At 42.1% G+C, this 22,336-nt stretch overlaps 1 protein-coding gene across 1 annotated transcript in view; it reads right to left on the reverse strand.

Annotated features, from left to right (window-relative positions):
- Positions 1 to 22,336, reverse strand: part of LOC126481844 (nonsense-mediated mRNA decay factor SMG9) — a 94,960-nt gene that overhangs the window by 39,619 nt on the left and 33,005 nt on the right. The window contains exon 5 of the mRNA XM_050105807.1: positions 6,529 to 6,822. Within this exon, the coding sequence (XP_049961764.1) occupies positions 6,529 to 6,822 (294 nt within the window). The remainder of the gene's footprint in view (positions 1 to 6,528; positions 6,823 to 22,336) is intronic.

Consider the following 22,336-nt stretch of genomic DNA (forward strand, 5'->3'; position numbering starts at 1 on the left):
AATCTGGCCAAGTCCAAATTTGAAAAAAGTGAGATCCAATTCCTATAAACATACAATTTCAGAAACAGTGTTACTCAAAGTTAAGAGAAACTGGAAGCAATAGGATGATTTCCATAATCAACAAATAGGTTTATGTAATTTTGTAGAAAATTCGTAAATGAACAATTTTTGAATGCAACTACTTTCCTTAATTTAATGAAAAAGAATACTCTGGGAATATGGATGGAACATTATAAGAAGAATTTGAAAAAATTAAAAAAGCCCTGTCTATGGGGAGTACATTGTTTCACTCTAAATTGAGTCAAGAATTTTGTCTATGAGTTGACAGTTCAGAATTTGGGATCAGAACCCACCTATTCCAATTAATAGAGATGTATGAGAGGACACAATACAGTATGATCAGTTTCATGAGCAGAATGTTGACCAAATGTGAGAGAAAGTATATAGTTACTGAGAAGGAAGCATTAGCTATTGTATGAGATTTCCAAATATTTCAATATTATCTGATGGGTGGGAAAGTCATGTAACATATCATAAAGCCTTAGCTCTCGTAAAGAATTGTTAATTGATACATGGTAGGCTTATCAGGTGGGCTATATAGTGCTACAAGAATACCAGTTTGATATACAGTACAGACCAGGCAAAGAAAACATTGTAGCAGATGCAGTACGTCATCTACTAATGAGAATGAGAAAGGGAGTTTAGGTGAGTTCTGAACCAAGCGAAATCCCTTTACTCTACATAAAACAATGAGAGCATGGAGAGTATACTGAAGAAACTATAATAAACCTCAAAAGCGAACAGGAACAAGACTGAATTAGCAATGATCAAGCAAAGTTGTGTATTGTTTTATACCTCAAGAGGATGGGGAGTTGGCTGCTGTAGTTTTATTCGGGCCACTACCAACAACCAGAGAAGGTTTTAGTTGTGTTTCAGTGATCATGGAAGCTTTTTGAATCTTTTGAGAGTCTATCCCTTACAGAAAAGTACTGGGACTAGTCAACTGAGGAAAAATTACTTATCTACTGTACACAAACCTATGAAAATACTTAGTGATAATGGGCCTCAGGCTTAGTCCAAATCTTGGAATGACACACTGGAAAGGTTAAACATAAAGGCCATATACAAGTAAAATTAATTCCGTTCCATTCTTGTCAGCTGATACAGTAACTATTTTGAATTATTTAAAATTGAAAGATTGTCTGGATTGCAAAGTTATTTAATTTCAATCACACTTTTGGGGTATCATCAGACTGTGCAAAAGTAACTGGTTATGAAACCTATCCATCATAGGTATGGATATTAATATTGTGAAAGCATGGTAAACAGCAATTGAATTTTATCATAATCTGAAGAAAAAGTAGTTAGTTTAAATTTATGTATTTTTGTAATTTTGGAAGCTTTGGTTATTTTGTAGCAATGCACCAAAAAAATAAATTAATGAAGAGTTCATGTTCAAGGAAATCTGTGGTGAAAATCCATTTCTTAATTAACATAATTCAAGGAGCAAGCAGAGAGTTTCATTTAAAACTGTTTTTGATGCTTGGGGAACAAAGTTTGCTGCACAGAGACAAATGACAAAAATATATACATTGCCCGATGTACCATAATTCAATGACCATACTAATTTCAAAATTGGAATTTTGATATCCAAAATATCAATTGTGAAAAAAGGGGATATGTAAGTTTTCTCCTATTTTGAAAACCTTTTATTTTGTTCGTTCAACACTGTATGTGAGCACTACGGTTAAGATGAATTAGTCACTCTCCTAAGCAACAATAGAGATTATGCTGTGGCAAGTAAGAAAGCAGTTCCCATGACTGGAATGCTGGCTGCTAGGGTCAAAATGCCATAGGGTGCTGAAAATATGCCATAGGGAGACTATACGACTTGTTAGTGCAAATCTAACTTGGTGAGTCTAAACATTGGGGACCCACCGACATTTAAGTGTGGAGGTGTTACTCTTCTTATATACTGAAGTGCCAAAGAAACTAGTACAAGCATCTGCATTCAAATACAGAGATATGTAAACAGGCAAAATATGGCACTGCAGTCAGCAATGTCTATGTAAGACAACATGTGTCTGGCACAGTTGTTAGATCGTTACTGCTGCTACAATGCCAGGTTATCAAGATTTAGTCAGTGCATGAGCAATGGGACACAGCATCTCAAAGGTAGCAATGAAGTGGGGATTTTCCCGTACAACCATTTCACGAGTGTACCGTGAATATCAGGAATCCAGTTAAACATCAAATCTTCAACATCGCTGCGGCCAGAAAACGATAGTGCAAGAACGGGACCAGAAATGACTGAAGAGAATTGTTCAACATGACAGAAGTGAAACCCTTCCACAAATTGCTGCAGATTTCAATGCTGGGCCATCAATCAACAAGTGCTTGCATGCGAACCATTCAAAAATATATCACCAATATAGGCTTTCGGAGCCGAAGGCCCACTAGTGTACAATTGATAACTGCATGACACAAAGTTTTATGCCTCGCCTGGGTCCGTCAACATCATTTGACTGTTGATGACTGGAAATATATTGCCTGGTCAGACACGTCTCATTTCAAATTGTATCGAGCAGATGGATGTGTACAGGTATGGAGACAACCTCACTAATACATGGAATCTGCATGTCAGCAGGGGACTGTTCAAGCTGGTGGAGGCTCTGTAATGGCGTGGAGCATGTGCAGTTGGAGCGATATGGGACCCCTGATACATCTAGATACGACTCTAACAGGTGACATGTACTACGCATCCTGTCTGATCACATGCACCTATTCATGTCCATTGTGCTTTCCAACAGGCTTGGGTAATTCCAGCAAGATAATGTGACACCCCACATGTTCAGAATTGTTGCAGAGTGGGTCCAGGAACACTCTTCCAAGTTTAAACACTTCTTCTGGCCACCAAACTCTCCAGACATGAACATTATTGGGCATAACTGGGATGCCTTGCAACGTGCTGTTCAGAAGAGATCTCCATCCCCCCACACTCTTATGGGTTTAAGGAGAGCCCTGTAGGATGCACGGTATCAGTTCCCTCCAGCACTACTTCAGACATTAGTTGAGTCCCTGCCATGTCATGTTGCAGCACTCTGTGTGCTCACAGGGACCCTATACGATACTAGGCATGTGTACCAGTTTCTTTGGCTCTTCAATGTATTACATATTGGAAGCTACAAGATAGTATTATTTCTCAATACATGTGGTATTTATATAAATATCATTCACAAGTCTGTCTGCTGATGAAACATTGGCACAGAAGTATCCTCACACATAAATACATTTTTAAACCTGGTATTTAACGTTTCTGATTTTAATCTACTGTATTCAGTTTAAATATCAGAGGGATCCACATGAGATTGAAAGGAAGGTCTAAACTGATTCACTGACCTTATATATGATCAGCACTTCCTACAGATTTTGACAGATCTTTCACCAAGTTATGAATGTCAATGTGAAAATTACTGTAAGTGCAGATAAGGGAGCTTGTGCGTGCAAGATTTATTCTTGTGCATCTGCCACTCAGGACCTTTACTAAGTGGGGAGTAGTGGCCTATTCTTATATACACTCCTGGAAATGGAAAAAAGAACACATTGACACCGGTGTGTCAGACCCACCATACTTGCTCCGGACACTGCGAGAGGGCTGTACAAGCAATGATCACACGAACGGCACAGCGGACACACCAGGAACCGCGGTGTTGGCCGTCGAATGGCGCTAGCTGCGCAGCATTTGTGCACTGCCGCCGTCAGTGTCAGCCAGTTTGCCGTGGCATACGGAGCTCCATCACAGTCTTTAACACTGGTAGCATGCCGCGACAGCGTGGACGTGAACCGTATGTGCAGTTGACGGACTTTGAGCGAGGGCGTATAGTGGGCATGCGGGAGGCCGGGTGGACGTACCGCCGAATTGCTCAACACATGGGGCGTGAGGTCTCCACAGTACATCGATGTTGTCGCCAGTGGTCGGCGGAAGGTGCACGTGCCCGTCGACCTGGGACCGGACCGCAGCGACACACGGATGCACGCCAAGACCGTAGGATCCTACACAGTGCCGTAGGGGACCGCACCGCCACTTCCCAGCAAATTAGGGACACTGTTGCTCCTGGGGTATCGGCGAGGACCATTCGCAACCGTCTCCATGAAGCTGGGCTACGGTCCCGCACACCGTTAGGCCGTCTTCCGCTCACGCCCCAACATCGTGCAGCCCGCCTCCAGTGGTGTCGCGACAGGCGTGAATGGAGGGACGAATGGAGACGTGTCGTCTTCAGCGATGAGAGTCGCTTCTGCCTTGGTGCCAATGATGGTCGTATGCGTGTTTGGCGCCGTGCAGGTGAGCGCCACAATCAGGACTGCATACGACCGAGGCACACAGGGCCAACACCCGGCATCATGGAGTGGGGAGCGATCTCCTACACTGGCCGTACACCACTGGTGATCGTCGAGGGGACACTGAATAGTGCACGGTACATCCAAACCGTCATCGAACCCATCGTTCTACCATTCCTAGACCGGCAAGGGAACTTGCTGTTCCAACAGGACAATGCACGTCCGCATGTATCCCGTGCCACCCAACGTGCTCTAGAAGGTGTAAGTCAACTACCCTGGCCAGCAAGATCTCCGGATCTGTCCCCCATTGAGCATGTTTGGGACTGGATGAAGCATCGTCTCACGCGGTCTGCACGTACAGCACGAACGCTGGTCCAACTGAGGCGCCAGGTGGAAATGGCATGGCAAGCCGTTCCACAGGACTACATCCAGCATCTCTACGATCGTCTCCATGGGAGAATAGCAGCCTGCATTGCTGCGAAAGGTGGATATACACTGTACTAGTGCCGACATTGTGCATGCTCTGTTGCCTGTGTCTATGTGCCTGTGGTTCTGTCAGTGTGATCATGTGATGTATCTGACCCCAGGAATGTGTCAATAAAGTTTCCCCTTCCTGGGACAATGAATTCACGGTGTTCTTATTTCAATTTGCAGGAGTATATACTGTTTTGTTTGCAATAAACACTCTGCAGATCAGTGAATTTTCAATGTAGGTCATTAATGTAATGAATATGAGACTGTATCATCACCTGCAACCACAAAAGAGAAGTCCACTTAAACTTAATACTACCTGCTCAGCTTTCCTTCAGTGCTAAAGGCCCTTGTTCTGGAAGGTTGAAGTTTGAAGATTTGGGTCCACTAGTGTTTCTTCTCCACTGATAGTGTGTCACACAATACTGTGTGCAACACCATGTAATCTGGGAGATGCGTTATTTTCTACTGAATTTGTCGATACCAAATCTAATGAGGGAGGTTGTAAATGTTTTTTTATATTTTTGTCAGAATATTTTTTCTTTTTGTGAATTGTAATTTGGCTTATTTTATGCTAATTTGCTTATATGTTTGAGAGTGACAGCATATTGATTAATATTAGTAGATGTGATGAAGAATATCAAAGAGACTTGTTACAACTAGAAGTTTTGTGTCGTGTGAAATGTCTTTGACACTGGAGTCGTCTTTGACCATAGTCAGTCGGCAGTGAACTCTCGGTGTGTGGGACAGTGGAACAGTGAGCAGGTCGCCGTTATAATAATTTGCTAGTGAGCAGGAAAAATGAATTATGTTACTAATTTTTTTTTATATAAACATCAAGAAGGAACCACATTTGAAGAAATGGTATTTGAAGCACCAAAACTGAGGCAAACGCATTGAACCAGGTCATTTCTCCAGCCGACGAAACAGCATTGTGGAATCATACTTTCACTAGACGACTGAAGCCAACATAGAAAAGTCAAATATCATCTTATAAACATTTCACGGAAAAGTGAGTACTGTCACGAAATATGCTAAATTAAAGTATATAAAAATAGTGAGCATATTTCAACCACAGCCATAGCCATTATGAATGCTGTGTTTTGGTGTCAGTTTCTTATGGTGAAATGTATGATGAGACTGCCTTCTGTCCATTGCAGGTGCAAACAACAACTTCTTTCCAGAGAAGGAATGTTGTTATAGTAACTTTCATAGATGATCAGTTCAAAGAATAAAATGTAATTATAGAGAATGCTCTGCTGAAGGAAGACAAAATTTTCTCCATTCCCAACACTTGCTTCTTTGCTGCAGTGTATATGCTGAATGGAGCTTGCTTCCTTCAATCTTTGCACCTATGCTGTTCATGCTCAAGAAAAAGAGAAACACATAGTATACCTTTTCCTCTTTCATGTTTATAACCACATTCTTAGATCTACAAATGCAGGAGGAACTGTCAGACTTTATTGAGGTTTGATGTGGCAGTTTGCTAAACTAAGAATATGTGTAATTTGAAGTAATGTATTCAGTATGCTCCTAGAATTGAGGCAAAATCATACATTTGTTTATTATGTGTTATACCAAAAGTTTATTTCTATACTTTTATACAAAATCCAGAAAATCTGAGAAAATAAGTGATACTACAAAGAGTACAACAAAGAATTAAATGAGCTTTTTGACTTTACAAATGAATAGAACACTATAAGAAACATTTTCACAAACCTGACCACAGTTGGATCAAAGAACCAATCTTGAACTAAAATTACAACATGGCAGACAGTCATTAGAAATGCCGTAAGCTGCAATGACTGTGTCTCAACAGCACCCTCAGCCGAGATGAAATCATGTCGTTTCGTAGGATCCTGTGCAGCCAAACGATCTGCTGCTGCTGGTGATAACATTGGTTGTGTGTCAAGAAGAATAAGACGATCTGGTGTAACAAAGACATCCACTCCAAGTGTGCCCTGTCCACCCAATTCTTGCTGCTGAACACGCTGTGGTGCAAATGGTTTTGATCTAAAGTATGGGAAAAAAGACAGACAAAATCTATATTCAACACAATAACAGCACATTGCAGGCAAATGTAATCATCTCATATGTTGCTAGGATACCATCATACTATTTTTCAAATAGCCAATCCTGTAGGTATGAATAAACATCCACCTGAACAAGGGAACCCACCCTGCATGCTAGAACTTTGTGGGAACTTACTCTCTCTTTGGTTTAAAAGTGTGAACCATTGCCTAGAAGTTCCTGAGGCTGAGACATCTTACTATATCTGTATGTTATCACTAGTTGCTGTCAGTCTTCAGCCAGCTGCCTAGCACTTCCTCTTAACCTTTATGAACCACCTTACCTGCATGCCTAAGTGAGGCTAACACAACAAATTAATTGCTTTAACTGACTCCATAGAAAATGCAAACTGGCATAAATGTACCATTTCCTTTAAAGTTAAGTAATCTATGAATTGCTTTCATGATCCTTTCCTCACAACACTGTAACTCCAACAGTGAGGCTCACCTTGATCAAGACTTCTGATGTCTGAATAACACTATCATTAAGAGGTTAACTGAAACTAAATAAATCATCATCACATTCCTCTTTCACTATATGGAACCAAAGGAAAACTAGAAGTGTTGTTAGCAAGGTGTATAAAGTGTATGTCATGACAAATCTGTACTACAAGGACCTCTGTTCAATAGCAAACTGTAATACATCTTCTGATTATCAAAATTTACCATTCCATCCATCTTTTGACTATTTGATAAAAGGGGGTCTTTGGGATCAACATATTGTTTGGAAACATTCATCTGACATTTCATTCTTTTCCATATTTTTTGCAAGATTCTGAAAATCCACTTCATATCTTTGACTTCAAAGAACATTAATTATCCTATAAAATTCCAATTATTCCTTTTATGAGTAACAAGAACAAATTTTAGTATTTTGCATTATTTGATTCCATTCCAAAATTATGTTAAAAACAAATAATGATAATTTTTCTATATTTTTTATATACTGAATACTGTTTTCTTCATAAATGTTAACCCGGGCTGGCAGTGAAAACATATCACTGATGTTCAGCATCATGGAGTTTTAATGTCTTTGTTTAGTTTTTCAAGGGATGGTTTTCAGGCAGTTGTGTTGAATCAAGTCCTGTCAATGACATGGACTGGAATTTTACTTTTTGGACTGATTGCTGTGAACACTGTGTGTAACATGAATGTCAATTTTTTACAATCCTACAACTATGAAAAGCAATGTCATCATCTGTGAGACCAATGTCTATTAAAAGGGACTCTCCTCCTCAAGTTTACAAAAATTTAAAACAGGAAGTCAGTTGTTAGAAAAGTTGAATAACACAATGTACTATCATGTTTTTTTAACTGCAAATTAATATCTTCACTGACACTACACAAACCTGAGACCCCTAAAGAATCATACCCCAAAATACATTTTCACAATGACCTGGGCCACAGATTCTTCAAATGATTGAGACAAGTATTAAAACTGTTTATGGTTAACATAACAACCATTTTGGAATTTCTATTCTACAATGCCGTTTCCTATCACATACTTTTATACATTCACATGTCAGATAGTTCTGCCAAATAAATTCAAAAACTTCGATTATATCATTTTAATATTTTCTTGTTGACTGGACAGTTGGGATGGGGCTGTTAGAGTGTCTTCAGCTCAAATCCAAATCTCTGATTATTTGGCATAGTGTCAGGTGCTTTCTTTAGAGTGATTTCAGAAATGTACTCTCATCACATATCCTCTAGACTGTGGTCACATGTACTGTGATCACACATACCTGAAACATGACAGAACTTGATTTCATCATTTTACTGAATGATAACAGACTAAGATGGTGTTTCATTCACACTCACTGTCTTACAGACACACATTCTCCACAGACATCAGATTCTGGTTAAATCATGGGGAAAACTATTTATATTTCTGAAAGAGTTAATTAATGTCACAGGCGTCATCTAGCACTGGTTTTCACCACTTTCTACAACAAATGTGTGGGTCAATAGTCATTCTACCCTTGGAAAGCTATCACTTTGTTTTGAAAATACTGCAGTAGCATTCTTTCTTTGTATTATAGTGAAATAACCAGCATCTATTATGTAGTAATGAAGGCAGGAAATATTTTTGAGTTGGCTACTGGCTGATGGGTAGTTCCATGTCAATTAAATGCAGAAAAGTAACATTTTCAACCTGACCATCTCAGATTTCTCTCAAACTTGTTGCATCCAGTGAGACAGACAAGAGATGCAAAACTACCAATTTGCAGAGGTATATGACAGTTGTGAAGAAAGTTACAGGTCTGCAAAGTTTGGAAATTGTTTAAAATTTACATGTCTCTCTCTCAACATAAGTGACTATAATTCTGGTTCTAATCCACATACAGCAATGAAACTTTTGTCATCGAAAAACTGATGAGTAGAGCTTTACATTAATATGCAACATGGTGGATTTCTAAGAATTTTCACAGTCAACTTGATCTCAAGTACTCAAAACAACCTACACTCAATTTTTTTCGGAAAAAAACTATTGTATTGCTCCAATGTGCTACTATAAACATGGTAAACATCAAGATGGCACATCAAAGGCATCCTGCCCAAAAATGTGTTTTATCAACATCAGTACACTATCAAAATCCAAAAGATAGCACAAAAACAAAGAGCACAGGAAAAAAAATTGTTTTGTCCACATTATCAATTTGTTCAGGAGAGCAATTTTAAAGTTTGAAACTAAATTTCATGGATACTAATGGACAAAAGTAATGAATACAAAAGTCATTTGGAAGGATATGTAATACACATTAAATTTTATATTAAATGATGCGTTAAATATTTAAATTGTGGTTTTATTGGTATAATATTTAAAGTTATTTCATGCATCACCCAGAAAAAATGTGCTACTTTTATACAGCAGAATAGAAGATACTGCAAGTAAAACTTGTTTTTTGTTAAATATTGTGTGTCAGATTATTTTGTAATGAAAAACAATCTTTGAAACAATAAAGATACTTCTTGATAAGCAGTTTCTCTTTGCAATTTTAATTTCATGTGATAAAATGCTATAAGAATAAACTACAATGTCACTTTGTCCCAACATGCAGTTCTCTGACTAGTGCAAAAAGTTTATATAAAACAATCTAGTTTCTTGTCTGCAGTACTCCTTTAAAACCTGGAGGTACTGATACTTTTCTTTTGATGCTGCCAGAGGACTCATAAAGACAAATTACTACTACTACTACTACTACTACTACTACTACTATTATTATTATTATTATTATTACTACTACTACTTTCAACATCATCATCAGCAGCAGCAGCAAGCAAAATTATTCTAAAATAATATTTTATTGTATTTTTTTATGTTTTACCTCTGTAAGCTGGGAACTGATATACTCCAGGCTGCTGCTCTTGAAGTCTCTGTTGAACTCCCACTATTGATAAAACTCAAGCTCCATTATTAGTTTCTCAGTACCGAATGAGGCAGGGATATTTTTTGTGATGACTATCTCTCTGATGGGCCTTGTTAGGAAAGGACTTTTTCTCAAATATTTCTTCCTCAGAAATCGTATCTTGATTGCCCACTATAACATCAAAAAGCTTAGGTTTACATCAAGCCTCCATCACAATCTGCACCCAGTCCACTGGAATGACTGTTACTGCTTAGGAGTTAATCGGTCCCATATTATTATCTCAACTCACAAGAGTGTCTTCTAACTTTCACTGCCTCCAAAAAATTCAGTTCGCTCACAAGACAAATAAGACACCTTGGTACAGTGTAATTCTTGTTCTGTGTTGAACACACTTCCTTGTGCAATAATTCTATCACAAAGTGATTTAAAAAGGAAACAACTTGATTGGCCCCTTTTGTTCCAATATCTTGAGTATAAATGTAGTACACTGAAGTTGCATTTGAAAGTTGAATAGTGAGAGAGCAGACAGCTGCCTTTTGCAATAGATGTCATTGGTACATATATTTGGCAAACATGCATTTTTTGGTAGTAGATGCAGATTGCTTCTGTTTATTAGACTTTTGGCTTCTTAAATGAGCGTTTTTCTTTCTGGTATAAAATGTTTCAGCTTTCACTTTGTGTACTTTCTTGTCAACAGCAACCTTTCTAATTTCTTTCGAGACTTGTTTCTTCATGTTATTGTTTAAATTTGAAGATAACATTGTGATCACGACTTTTATCACAGCATGTCCACCATGTATCATTCCTTGGATACTCCAAAGCTATACTGAATTTGGTGTTGAATGCTGTTCTATGCATTTCTTATGAAATGAAAAAAATGGGTATTTTTCATGGAACATTTGAGGCAATCTTCTTCACAGAAAGTTCTTCTGGGAGATAGTTCTTGGTCTTGTCGTTGCTGTAATGACTTTATCTACCCTTAAATGAATGCATGTGATCATGAACTGCCATTCCTACCGCTTCCTTAATTTTCCGTGACCTACTTCCATGCTTACCCCTCCACGTACTGCCCTGCAGGCTTTTCTAAAAAATGGCCTGAGCACTATGGGACTTAACATCTATGGTCATCAGTCCCCTAGAACTTAGAACTACTTAAACCTAACTAACCTACGGACATCACACAACACCCAGTCATCACGAGGCAGAGAAAATCCCTGACCCCGCCGGGAATCGAACCCGGGAACCCTGGCACAGGAAGCGAGAAGCACTACGAAAGAAACAAATGTTCTACACGTTGCTCATAGACTTTACCAAAGCCTTTCACCTACTGGAAAGAGATCTCATAGTCCGAAAACTGGAAAACACAATGGGAGTAGATAGCATATGGGCAAGAATAATCAAGTCAATCCTCGAATACAACTTAATCAGAATATCAGACAACCTCTCTTTTTCGAACCTCATCCTGCAATCGAACGGAATCTTACAGGGTGACCATATGAGCCCTTTGCTGTACTTTCTTGCCACTGAAGAAGTACTGTGAACTGGAGAAAATGAAGAAGATGTACACGTATATGCATACACTGACGACATAGCCATAGGTTCAACAGATATGCCGAAGCTGCAGAAAATCATTGAGAAAATAGACAAGTGGTGCAGTGAACACAAACTACACATAAACATAACAAAGACAGAAATGGTGATTTTCAGAAAAGGATGCAAAACACCCAAGAATGCAGAAATCAACATCAGAGGACAAAAAATAAAAATCTCATACGATTTTAAATACCTAGGGGTGACATTTCAACCAACAGCCAAATTCTTCACAAAAACATATAACAGAACGTGCAGCCCAAGCAATAATAGCAATACAGGACATCAAAAACATCCGCCTACTCAGTCTAGAAACGGCCATGAAATTATTCAATGCAAAAATCTTGCCAATCCTGGCCTATGGGATCGAGGTTATATGGGACCACCTGACAGAAAAAAATCTAGAAACACCAGAAAATATAAAATCGACTTATCTACAAAGAGTACTAGGTCTCTCAAATACAACAAGTTCTAGACTAGTGTACCTGCTAGCGAGAGAGACATTGCTAATTGAAGACATCAAACTTTGCTATATGATGCCACACACCAGGGCTTCCAGAAATCAACTGAAGATCATGGAGGACAAATGAGAAAAAGTATGGCCGGAGCTCTATGGCACCGAAGCAATGACAAACCACTCACGGACAGCACCAAACTTCGAACTGCGACATGTCGTAACTAGATTTTCTATTCATGACTTTCATCATGTAATTTGCAAAAATCAAAAGTTATCACAACCCAACCACAACATGTGTATGTGAATTGGGTAACGAAGCCTGTGAACGATATCACATAGAACTGTGCAGTGAAAGAGTGGAATCGATAAATGAATATGCAAAAATGTAAATGTAAATGTAAAATGTTAAGCAAAGTAACCATATATAGCTATTTGGCTGCAATTTTATTAAATAAAATATCATGTTCTGCTTTAACTGTTTTGCTCTTCATACCATGTATCCTGAAGTGGAAAAGTATTTCACAGTTTTCCTCATACTCCAGCTCTTTGGAAGTAATGTCAAAATTCATATTTTGTCACACATACATTCTATGTAGTGAAACTTAATTTCATTTTGGCTACGATTTCTGTACCTCCAATTTTCACATCTTTTTTCTTCAGTCATGCACATAAGTGTGCTCCAACACTCAGGCTACCTTTTTTAATTTTTGATCTGAGTACTTTTTCTCATACTGAAGCCTGTTTCTCTTCAAAGGAGATTCACCATAAAACCGAAGGCTAGTGCTAAAACAATCCAGTGCAGGTCCAATGCTATTTCATCTTCACTTAACATCTACTCGAGAAGTACCTAGCTGAGGAAACATCTGCAGGGATTGATGGCTTTTGTGATACTTGCTTTCTAAATTTACTGCAATTTTTTTCCACCTGGCATTACATTTTGACACTTTTTTCACCATTCACTCTTGAACATTCCTTAAATTCCTCTGTAGTCACGCATGAGTTTCTCCTTTAAATGGATTGCAATGGTACAGTTCTGACTTGAAATCCAGTTTTTACAAACTCTTGCTGAATACTACACAGCACACGTACAGTGTAGTTTGAGTTAACAAGCCACAGCCATGAAACAAGCTAACAGTATTTTGGTAGAAATAAAAGTATTTCTGATTACCTGTTAACAGCTAGAAATTTTCATTCATTTGTCATAAAAGTAACTACTATTATCTGCAATTCTAAAAAAATGGATACACAGCTGCTTACTGCATTTTGTAACTGTAGTAATGCAGACAAAATAAATTTTTGGTCATGATGCCTTTGGGTGTCCTCTTGATATTTACCATGTTTACAGTAGCATATTGGAGCAATACAGCACATTCTTACAAAAAAATTGAAGGTGGGACATTAAGAGATATTCAAGGTCAAAAGTTAAGGTCAGTGGCCACAAATGTGGAAATTCTTAGAAACCACCATTTTGCTTATTAATGTAAAGCTCTAATCACCAACTTTTCAGTGACACAAGTTTCATTGCTGTATATCGATTAGAGCCAGAATTATAGTCATTTATGTTGAGACAGATGCACGTCAATTTCACACAATTTCCAAATTTGCAGAATTGCAACTTTCTTCACAATCATCAACTACCTCAACAAATTGGTAGCTTACCATCTCTTATCTGCATCACTGGATGCAACAGATTTGAAAGAAATCTGAGATGGTCAGGTTGAGTACTACTTTAAACTGACAAAGAATCACCTTGATACCAAATCCTGAAACAGTGTCACACTCCTGATAAGGAACCAGGAATGGATCTTTTACTACAGTTATCATGTGACGTACAAAAGTATCTCAGGAAGAAAAGTATGATCACATTACATCAGCAAGAAGTAGCTCTGAGTTTCAGATTAAAAACTATTTTGGAAAGTAGCTAGTGTTTTACTTTAACTTATTGTGAACAGAATAAATCAATAAGCCAGCAGACTTACTCAATACATGACTTTCTTTTGGGCCTGCTCAGCAACCTGTAATCCACACTCAACACTTCTTAGGTGCTAAAGAGGTAGCCAGCTGACTTGGTAGTGGCACATTCCCATAAGGCAAACCTGACTTAAATGCAATTAGAAGCTGTAAATATTTCAGAAATTAACATAATCTGGATGAAAACCATTAAATTATAACTAAAGTGGGAGCAACATGTTAATGGACAGTTAAGAGGTTTGCAATGGTTTATACCACATCAGAAGAAGTGGCTTAGTAAAGAAAGAGCAAATTAATTCCCTGTGAGCTACACAAGCACAAGTGAGCACCACAATGATGGGAAAGAGGATTTCACAATGAGGCCTAGAAGATCAAAAGGTTATACCAAGCAAATATCTGAATGCTTTACACGACACTTCAAATGTTTAGGTTTTAAATCTTTAGTGACTATTAATTCATACTACAGAACCAGCTGATTGGCCACTGTTAAACTGTGGCAAAGCACAAACGTGATCATGCACTTGCTGAAAAAGCTTAATGACTTCAACAGATGCTTCACTACATGGGCCACTTGAATACTCCTTTCCATCCCAAGTTTCTCTGAACGATGTAGGTGAAAGTTGTCTCTCCAGCAAATCCTGCACTCTTGCAATCCCCCTAGCCTAAATCTCCGCTAACTTGTTTACCACTACCTTACCTTACCTTTCCCCATCCACCATTTCTTTCCTCTTGTGCCTACACCAATCCTTTCCCATCCAGATCATGTACTGCCTTCTCCCACCTTCCACTGCTCCCACGCCCCCCCTCCCCCCCCCCCCTCTCTCTCTCTCTCTCTCTCTCTCTCTCTCTCTCTCTCTCTCTCCCCCCCCCCCCCTCCCCATCACCACCTTCCTTTTCTTTCCTACGCTGTACTCCCTCTCTCTGTCCCTTATATGCTCTACTCTCTGAACTGGACTCCTTTCACCTCGTTGTGCAGCAGCCGAGTGATCTGGAGAAAGACATGCCTCACACTACCTTGCTACTGCCTCCTTGCCTCATGTGTCCTTTTCCCACCAACTCTTCACCTCCATCTACCCAGGCAACTACCTTTGATGTTTGATACCAAACAGTCAATCTCTTCCTCCTCATCAGCAGCTTCCCCTCCTTTCTTACCTTCCTCTCCCCCCCCCCCTCCCCCTCTCTATCCCTTATATACTCTTCCTCTCTGAACTCCTTTCATTTTGTTGTGCAGCTGCTGAGTCATCTGGGCAAAGACCTGCCTCACTCGTCCTTGCGTCATGCGTCCTTTCCCACCCGCTCGTCACTTCCATTTACCGAGGTAACAACTTTTGATAATCGACATTCAATAATCAGTCTTGTACATTGAGGTAGCTTGTGTCATTCTGGGTGTGTGAATGTGTATACTCTTAAGACCAAGAGAGCTAGAAAGTTAAATGTTTTCTATTATATGTTTCTGTGTGCCACACACAAGTCCTCTAACAGTAAGTGGTTGCCTTTCCCTTATTTTACACAACTGCTTATGTTAATATTTTACTGAGGTTCCCCATTATAGTGAGACAACTAGTAATTTCATGAATGTGATACATCTAAGACTAGAGTTATTGAATGTGAAAAAAGCACTCCGTCTTCAGGCCACAAGTGGTCCATTGGGACCATCCGACCGCCGTGTCATCCTCAGTTGAGGATGCGGATAGGAGGGGCGTGTGGTCAGCACACCGCTCTCCCGGTCGTTATGATGGTTTTCTTTGACCAGAGCTGCTACTATTCGGTCGAGTAGCTCCTCAATTGGCATCACGAGGCTGAGTGCACCCCGAAAAATGGCAACAGCGCATGGCGGCTGGATGGTCACCCATCCAAGTGCCGGCCGCGCCCGACAGCGCTTAACTTCGGTGATCTCACGGGAACCAGTGTATCCACTGCAGCAAGGCCGTTGCCCATTGAATGTGAAAAGTGTATACAAATAATGTAATATAACAATAACACAGTTGGCAAGTTGCTGCCCATTAAACACGACCGATAAATCGTAAAAAACCAAACAATGGAAAATCCAGGATGGAATGTAACAATATTATGAGAGGAAAGCTGCCACTCACCATATAGCAGAGATGCTGAGTCGCAGATAAGCACAACAAAAAGACTGTCACAAATAAATAAAGCTTCCGGCCAGTAGGGCCTTTGTAAAAAATAAACGACCGACACACACACACACACACACACACAAAATAAAATGCAATTCACACACACAAATGCAGTCTCAGACAACTGAAACTGCGAGCAGCAGCACCAGTGCATGATGCGAGTGGCGACTGAGTGGGGGTAAGGAGGAGGCTGGGGCAAAGGAGGAGGGATAGTATGGTAGGGGTGGCAGACACTGTACTGCTGCAGGTCAGGCAGAGGACACGGGAGAGGTGGGGAGGGGGGAGGGGAGGGGGGAGTTGCAGAAAAGGAGAGAAGTAAAACGACTAGGTGTGATGGCGGAATGACGACTGCGTAGTGCTGGAATGGGAACAGGGAAGGGGCTGGATGGTTGAGGACAGTAACTAACGAAAGTTGAGGCCAAGAGGGTTATGGGAACGTAGGACGTATTGCAGGGAAGGTTCTCACCTGCACAATTCAGAAAGGCTGGTGTTAGTGGGAAGGATCCATATGGCACAGGCTGTGAAGAAGTCATTGAAATGAAGGATGTCATGTTTAGCAGCATGCTCAGCAACAGGTTGGTCTGCTTGTTTCTTGGCCACAGTTTGTCGGTGGCTATTCATGGTTGTTATGCCTACATAGAATGCAGCACAGTGGTTGCAGCTTAGCTTGTAGATCACATGACTGGTTTCACAGGAAGCCCTGCCTTTGATGAGATACCTCCACTCCTACCTTATACATGCTTCCTAAAGTCCATAAACCTAACCACCCAGGACACCCCATTTTAGCCAGTTACTGTGTCCCACTGAGAGAATCTCCACTCTCATAGATCAACACCTTCAACCTACTACCCGAAACCTACCCTCCTATATAAAAGATACCAGCTATCTCCTCCACTGGCACTCCACAATTCTTGTTCCTTTACCACATGGTGCCTGCCTCTCTTTACACTAACAATCCTAATGCCCACGGCCTTAATGCTATTGAACACTACCTTTCCCAACGCCCGACAGATCCCAAACCAACAACCTCATTCCTAGTCGCCATGACCAACTATATCCTTACCCACAATTACTTCTCCTCTGAAGGCATTACCTACGAACAAATCTGGTGTACAGCTATGGGCGCCCACATAGCACCATCCTATGTCAACCTTTCCATGGACCATCTAGAGGAATCCTTCCTAAACACCCAGAATCCTAAACCCCTCACCTGGTTCAGATTCATTGATGACATCTTTGCGATCTGGATCAAGGGTGAGGACACCCTGTCCACATTCCTCCAGAACCTCAACAACTTCTCTCCCATGTGCTTCACCTGGTCCTACTCAACCCAACATGTCACCTTCCTAGATGTTGACTCCACCTCAAAGATGGCTACATCAGTAACACCGTCCATATCAGACCTACTAACCACCAGCAATACCTCCATTTTGACAGATGCCACCCATTCCATACCAGAAGTCCCTCCCATACAGTCTAGCCACCTGTGGTTGTCGCATCTGCAGCGGCAAGCGGTCCCTCTCAAAATATACTGAGGGTCTCACTGAAGCCTTCACCTTGTACAAAAATAAATCTCCCGTGCCTTATCTTTCCAGTCTTCCACCACCTAATAAAGTCCCACCATCCAGCCACAGAGGAGTATTCCCTTCGTAACTCAGTACCACCCAGGACTGAAGAAACTGAATTACGTTCTCCACAGGGTTTCGACTACCTCTCGTCATGCCCTGAAAAGAGAAATGTCCTGCCCACTATCCTTCTCACCCCGCCCACAGTGGTATTCCACCGTCCACCGAACCTACACAATATACGCGCCCATCCTTACACAACCCTGCTCTCAACCCCTTACCTCATGGCTCATACCCCTGTAATAGACCGAGATGCAAGGCCTGTCCCACACACCCTCCCACCACCACCTACTCCAGTCCAGTCACAAACATCACCTATCCCATCAAAGGCAGGGCTACTTGTGAAACCAGTCATGTGATGTACAAGCTAAGCTACAACCAGTGTGCTGAATTCTATGTGGGCAATGTGGGCATGTCTACCAACAAGCTGTCTGCCCGTATGAATGGCCACTGGCAAACTGTGGCCAAGAAACAAGAGGACCACTCTTTTGCTGAGCACACTACCATACATAGCATCTTTCATTTCAATGAAATCTTAAAAAGCAGTTTAGATGTCTTAAGAACCTAAGTACGATGAAATTATGGCTCACTTAAAACACATTTTTTATTATGACCATAGCAGTGAAAATGTCCTGTTCAGATTTCAGTCTCTGTATATTATTTTTTGTGTTCCGTAGCTCTGGTTGCAGCTGTACATATCACATTCATGGAATTCAGGGTTGTCTCATTTGCCCACTTTTGCATTCTTGTGCACAACAAACAAATTGAGTGCCTCCACATTCACATGCAGACTTTCATACTGAAGCAGAATAATGCTGGTCCACGTGACTAGGCATTGCATCACTGTTGGCAGGGGAATGACTAATCAAGGCTGTGTGTGTGTGTGTGTGTGTGTGTGTGTGTGTGTGTGTGTGTGTGAGAGAGAGAGAGAGAGAGAGAGAGAGAGAGAGAGAGAGAGGGTGGGGGGGGGGGGGGGTAGGTTTTGGGGTTTGATGGGGGCTAAACATGGAGGTAATCAGTCCCTAGTTCCAAACAGACATACTTGTAACAGGCCTATACAGTAAAAGCGTAACCTCTGCACCCAGAGGGAGGGAACACCAAGGGATACAGAGCTAAAATGAACACCGCAGTAACACGCAATAGAGGACACTTAAAAGGAGCAGAGGAAATAGTTGACTAGAGTAAAACAGACTACAGTGGTTGATGGATCAGGTGAAAAGGTCAACCACTCAACGACAAATGAAGAACCTCCAGCTGGAAAGCATTGATAGAGTACCAACACAACTTGTTACCATAAAAGACACTATTTTGGTATCCACGTCACAATTAAAAGTCACTGGAGTGGGTGTAGCCTGAGAAATCATGCGAGAGCCCCCACACTAGAGGGAGTGATAAAACCCAGCTGCACAGATAAAACTTAAAAATGAGTCAGCTATAGAGGCATCATCACCGAGAATTAAAGGAAGTGCAGCTGGTAAATTAAAGGACTGCCGCAAGGGGGCTAAAAGGGGGCAGTACATCAAAAGATGGACCACTGTCAGCCCTGCATCACAGCAACACTTCCCATCGTGTATGTCCAATTCGGAGACAGCAGAAAACAACTGAGTCCCTATGCGTGCCCCTCAAAGATGAGTTCCATACGGCCATGGACGACTTGACCTTGCGGAGCTTATTTGGTGTGTTCAAGACAGACCATTCAGAGCTCCAGACATCGCGAACCTTGCGATGTAGGGCTGACCGGAGGTCTCTTTCCATGAGACCAAGCTCCAGGGGTGGCAAAGAGGTGGCCTGCTAGGCCAACCGATCGGTACGTTCGCTTCCTGGAATGCCGATGTGGCCCGGGGTCCACACAAACGTCGCTGAACGACCACACTCAGCGAGAGCAAAAACAGCATCTTGAATGCTGCGCACCACAGGGTCCCGAGAAAAACACTGGTCAAGTGCTTGCAATCCACTCAGGGAGTCACTGCCTACGACAAATGACTCCCCAGGACTGGAGGAAAGTTGAGCGATTGCACGATAAAGAGCAACCAGCTCTGCAGTGAAAACACTGCTCCCATAAGGCACAGAATGCTGCTCAACGTAGTCGCCGTGGATGAAAGCAAACCCAGTACATCCATCGACCACAGAACCATCGGTGTAGACTACATCTGCATCGCGAAACGAGGCAAGAAGAGCCAGGAATTGTTGACGAAGACTGGCAGGTGGAACGGAGGACTTGGAGTCGCAGGACAAATCCAAGCAAAGCCGCAAGCGAGGGAGGGACCAAGGAGGGGTAGAAGAAGAGGGCCAGAAGGATGGAGGAAGGGGAAAGAACTCTATAGTGACGAGAGAAGGAAATGAACGCAGACCCCTATCGGGAGACCCAACCTAGGCCACTGTCGTGGGGAGGGGAGTGCAGAAGATGGAAAAAGGAGCCTGCGGTTTGGGTGGTCGGGTGAGGCATGGACGCGGGCGATGTATGATGCAAGCAACTGTTGTCGGCAGAATCATAGGGGACGGATTCCAGCTTCTACAAGAAGGCTAGTCACCAGACTAGTGCAGAAGGCACCTGTCGCCAGTCTGACGCCACAATGGAAAATCGGGGCGAGGATCTGCAACATTGAAGGTGCTGCTGAGTCGTATACCACGCTCCCGTAGTCAAGACGGGACTGGACTAAGGCCTTATAGAGCTGTAGGAGGGTTGTTCGTGCAGCCCCCCAAACGGTGTGGCTGAGGCAGCGAAGGATGTTGAGGTGCCGCCAGCACCGTTGTTTAAGCTCGCGAAGATGAGGTGTCCAAGTGAGCTGAGCATCAAACAGCATGCCAAGGAAGCGATGCATCTCCTCAATACGAAGGAGTTCACTGGCAAGGTAGAGCTCTGGATGGAGGTGGACCGTTCAACGACGACAGAAATACATCACTCGAGTCTTAGATGCTGAGAACTGAAAACCATGGTTGGATGCCCAAAAATGTGCCTTACGGATAGCTCCCTGCAGCCGCCGTTCAGCGACACTGATGCTTGGGGAACTGTAATAAAAACAAAAGTCATCGGCATATAGAGAGGAACAGACTGATGAGCCCACTGCAGCCGCAAGACCATTAATCGCCACCAAAAAGAGGGGAACACTGAGAACCGAGCCCTGCGGGACACCGTTTTCCTGAATATGAGCAGAGCTAAAAGATGTGCCAACCCTATCCCAAAAGGAGCGATTGGAGAGAAAATTCCGTAGAAAAATCAGAAGTGGACCCCGTAAGCCCCATTCATGCAGCATAGCAAGGATATGATGGCGCCAGGTGGTATTGTACGCCTTCCGAAGATCAAAGGAAACAGCAACTAGATGTTCTCACCAAGTAACAGCTGTACGAATAGCCGACTCTAGCACGACAAGATTGTTGATCGCTGAGCGGCCCTGACGGAAGCCCTGCTGTTGCTGTTGCTGGGCTAGGAGGCCCCGAGCTTCGAGGATCCACATGAGCCGCTGACTCACCATCCGTTCCAGGAATTTGCACATAACATTGGTAAGGCTGATAGGGTGACAGCTATCAACCACCAGCGGATCGGCACCAGGTTTCAGCACCGGGATGGTAATGCTATCTTGCCAATGAGTTGGGGAAACGGCCTCCTTCCAGATGCGGTTAAACAGGGCGAGTAATTCACCCTGACAGTGCGCTGAGAGATGGCGAAGAAACCGGTTGTGAATTTGGTCTGGACCTGGTGAGGTATCAGGGCAAGCTGTAAGGGCACTTTGGAACTCCCATTCACTAAATGGGGTGTTGTATCGTTCCCAACACTGCGTGCGAAATGACAACTGCGTACACTCAGCCTGCTCTTTAATGGCATGGAATTCTGTGCTGTAGTCTGCTGTCGCAGAAATACAAGTGAAGTACTCTGCCAGATGTTCGGCGATGGCGATCGGGTCAGTGCAAAGTGTACCCCGAAGAGAAAGGCAAGGGACAGACGCATGAGAGCGAAAGCCAAAAATGTGCCGAACCCGCGACCACACCTGAGATGGGGAGGTGCGAGAACCTATGGTGGCAACATATCGTTCCCAGCAGTCCTGTTTGCTCTGCCGGATTAACCGCCGAGCCCGGGCCCGCAGCCATTTAAAGGCAACCAGATTCTCTAGGGAAGGATGACGCCGGAGTCATTGCAGGGCTCGCCGGCGGTCCCAGATAGCTTCTGCAATCTCTGGTGTCCACCAAGGGACTGACTTATGCCTTAGGGTACTTGAAGAGCAGGGGACAGTTGCCTCGGCAGCAGAAACAATGGCCATAGTGACATAGTCCTCTGCCAAATCAATATCACCAGGAAGTGGAGCAATGG

This window comes from Schistocerca serialis, chromosome 1, assembly GCF_023864345.2.
Source record: "Schistocerca serialis cubense isolate TAMUIC-IGC-003099 chromosome 1, iqSchSeri2.2, whole genome shotgun sequence".
Classification (NCBI taxonomy): domain Eukaryota; kingdom Metazoa; phylum Arthropoda; class Insecta; order Orthoptera; family Acrididae; genus Schistocerca; species Schistocerca serialis.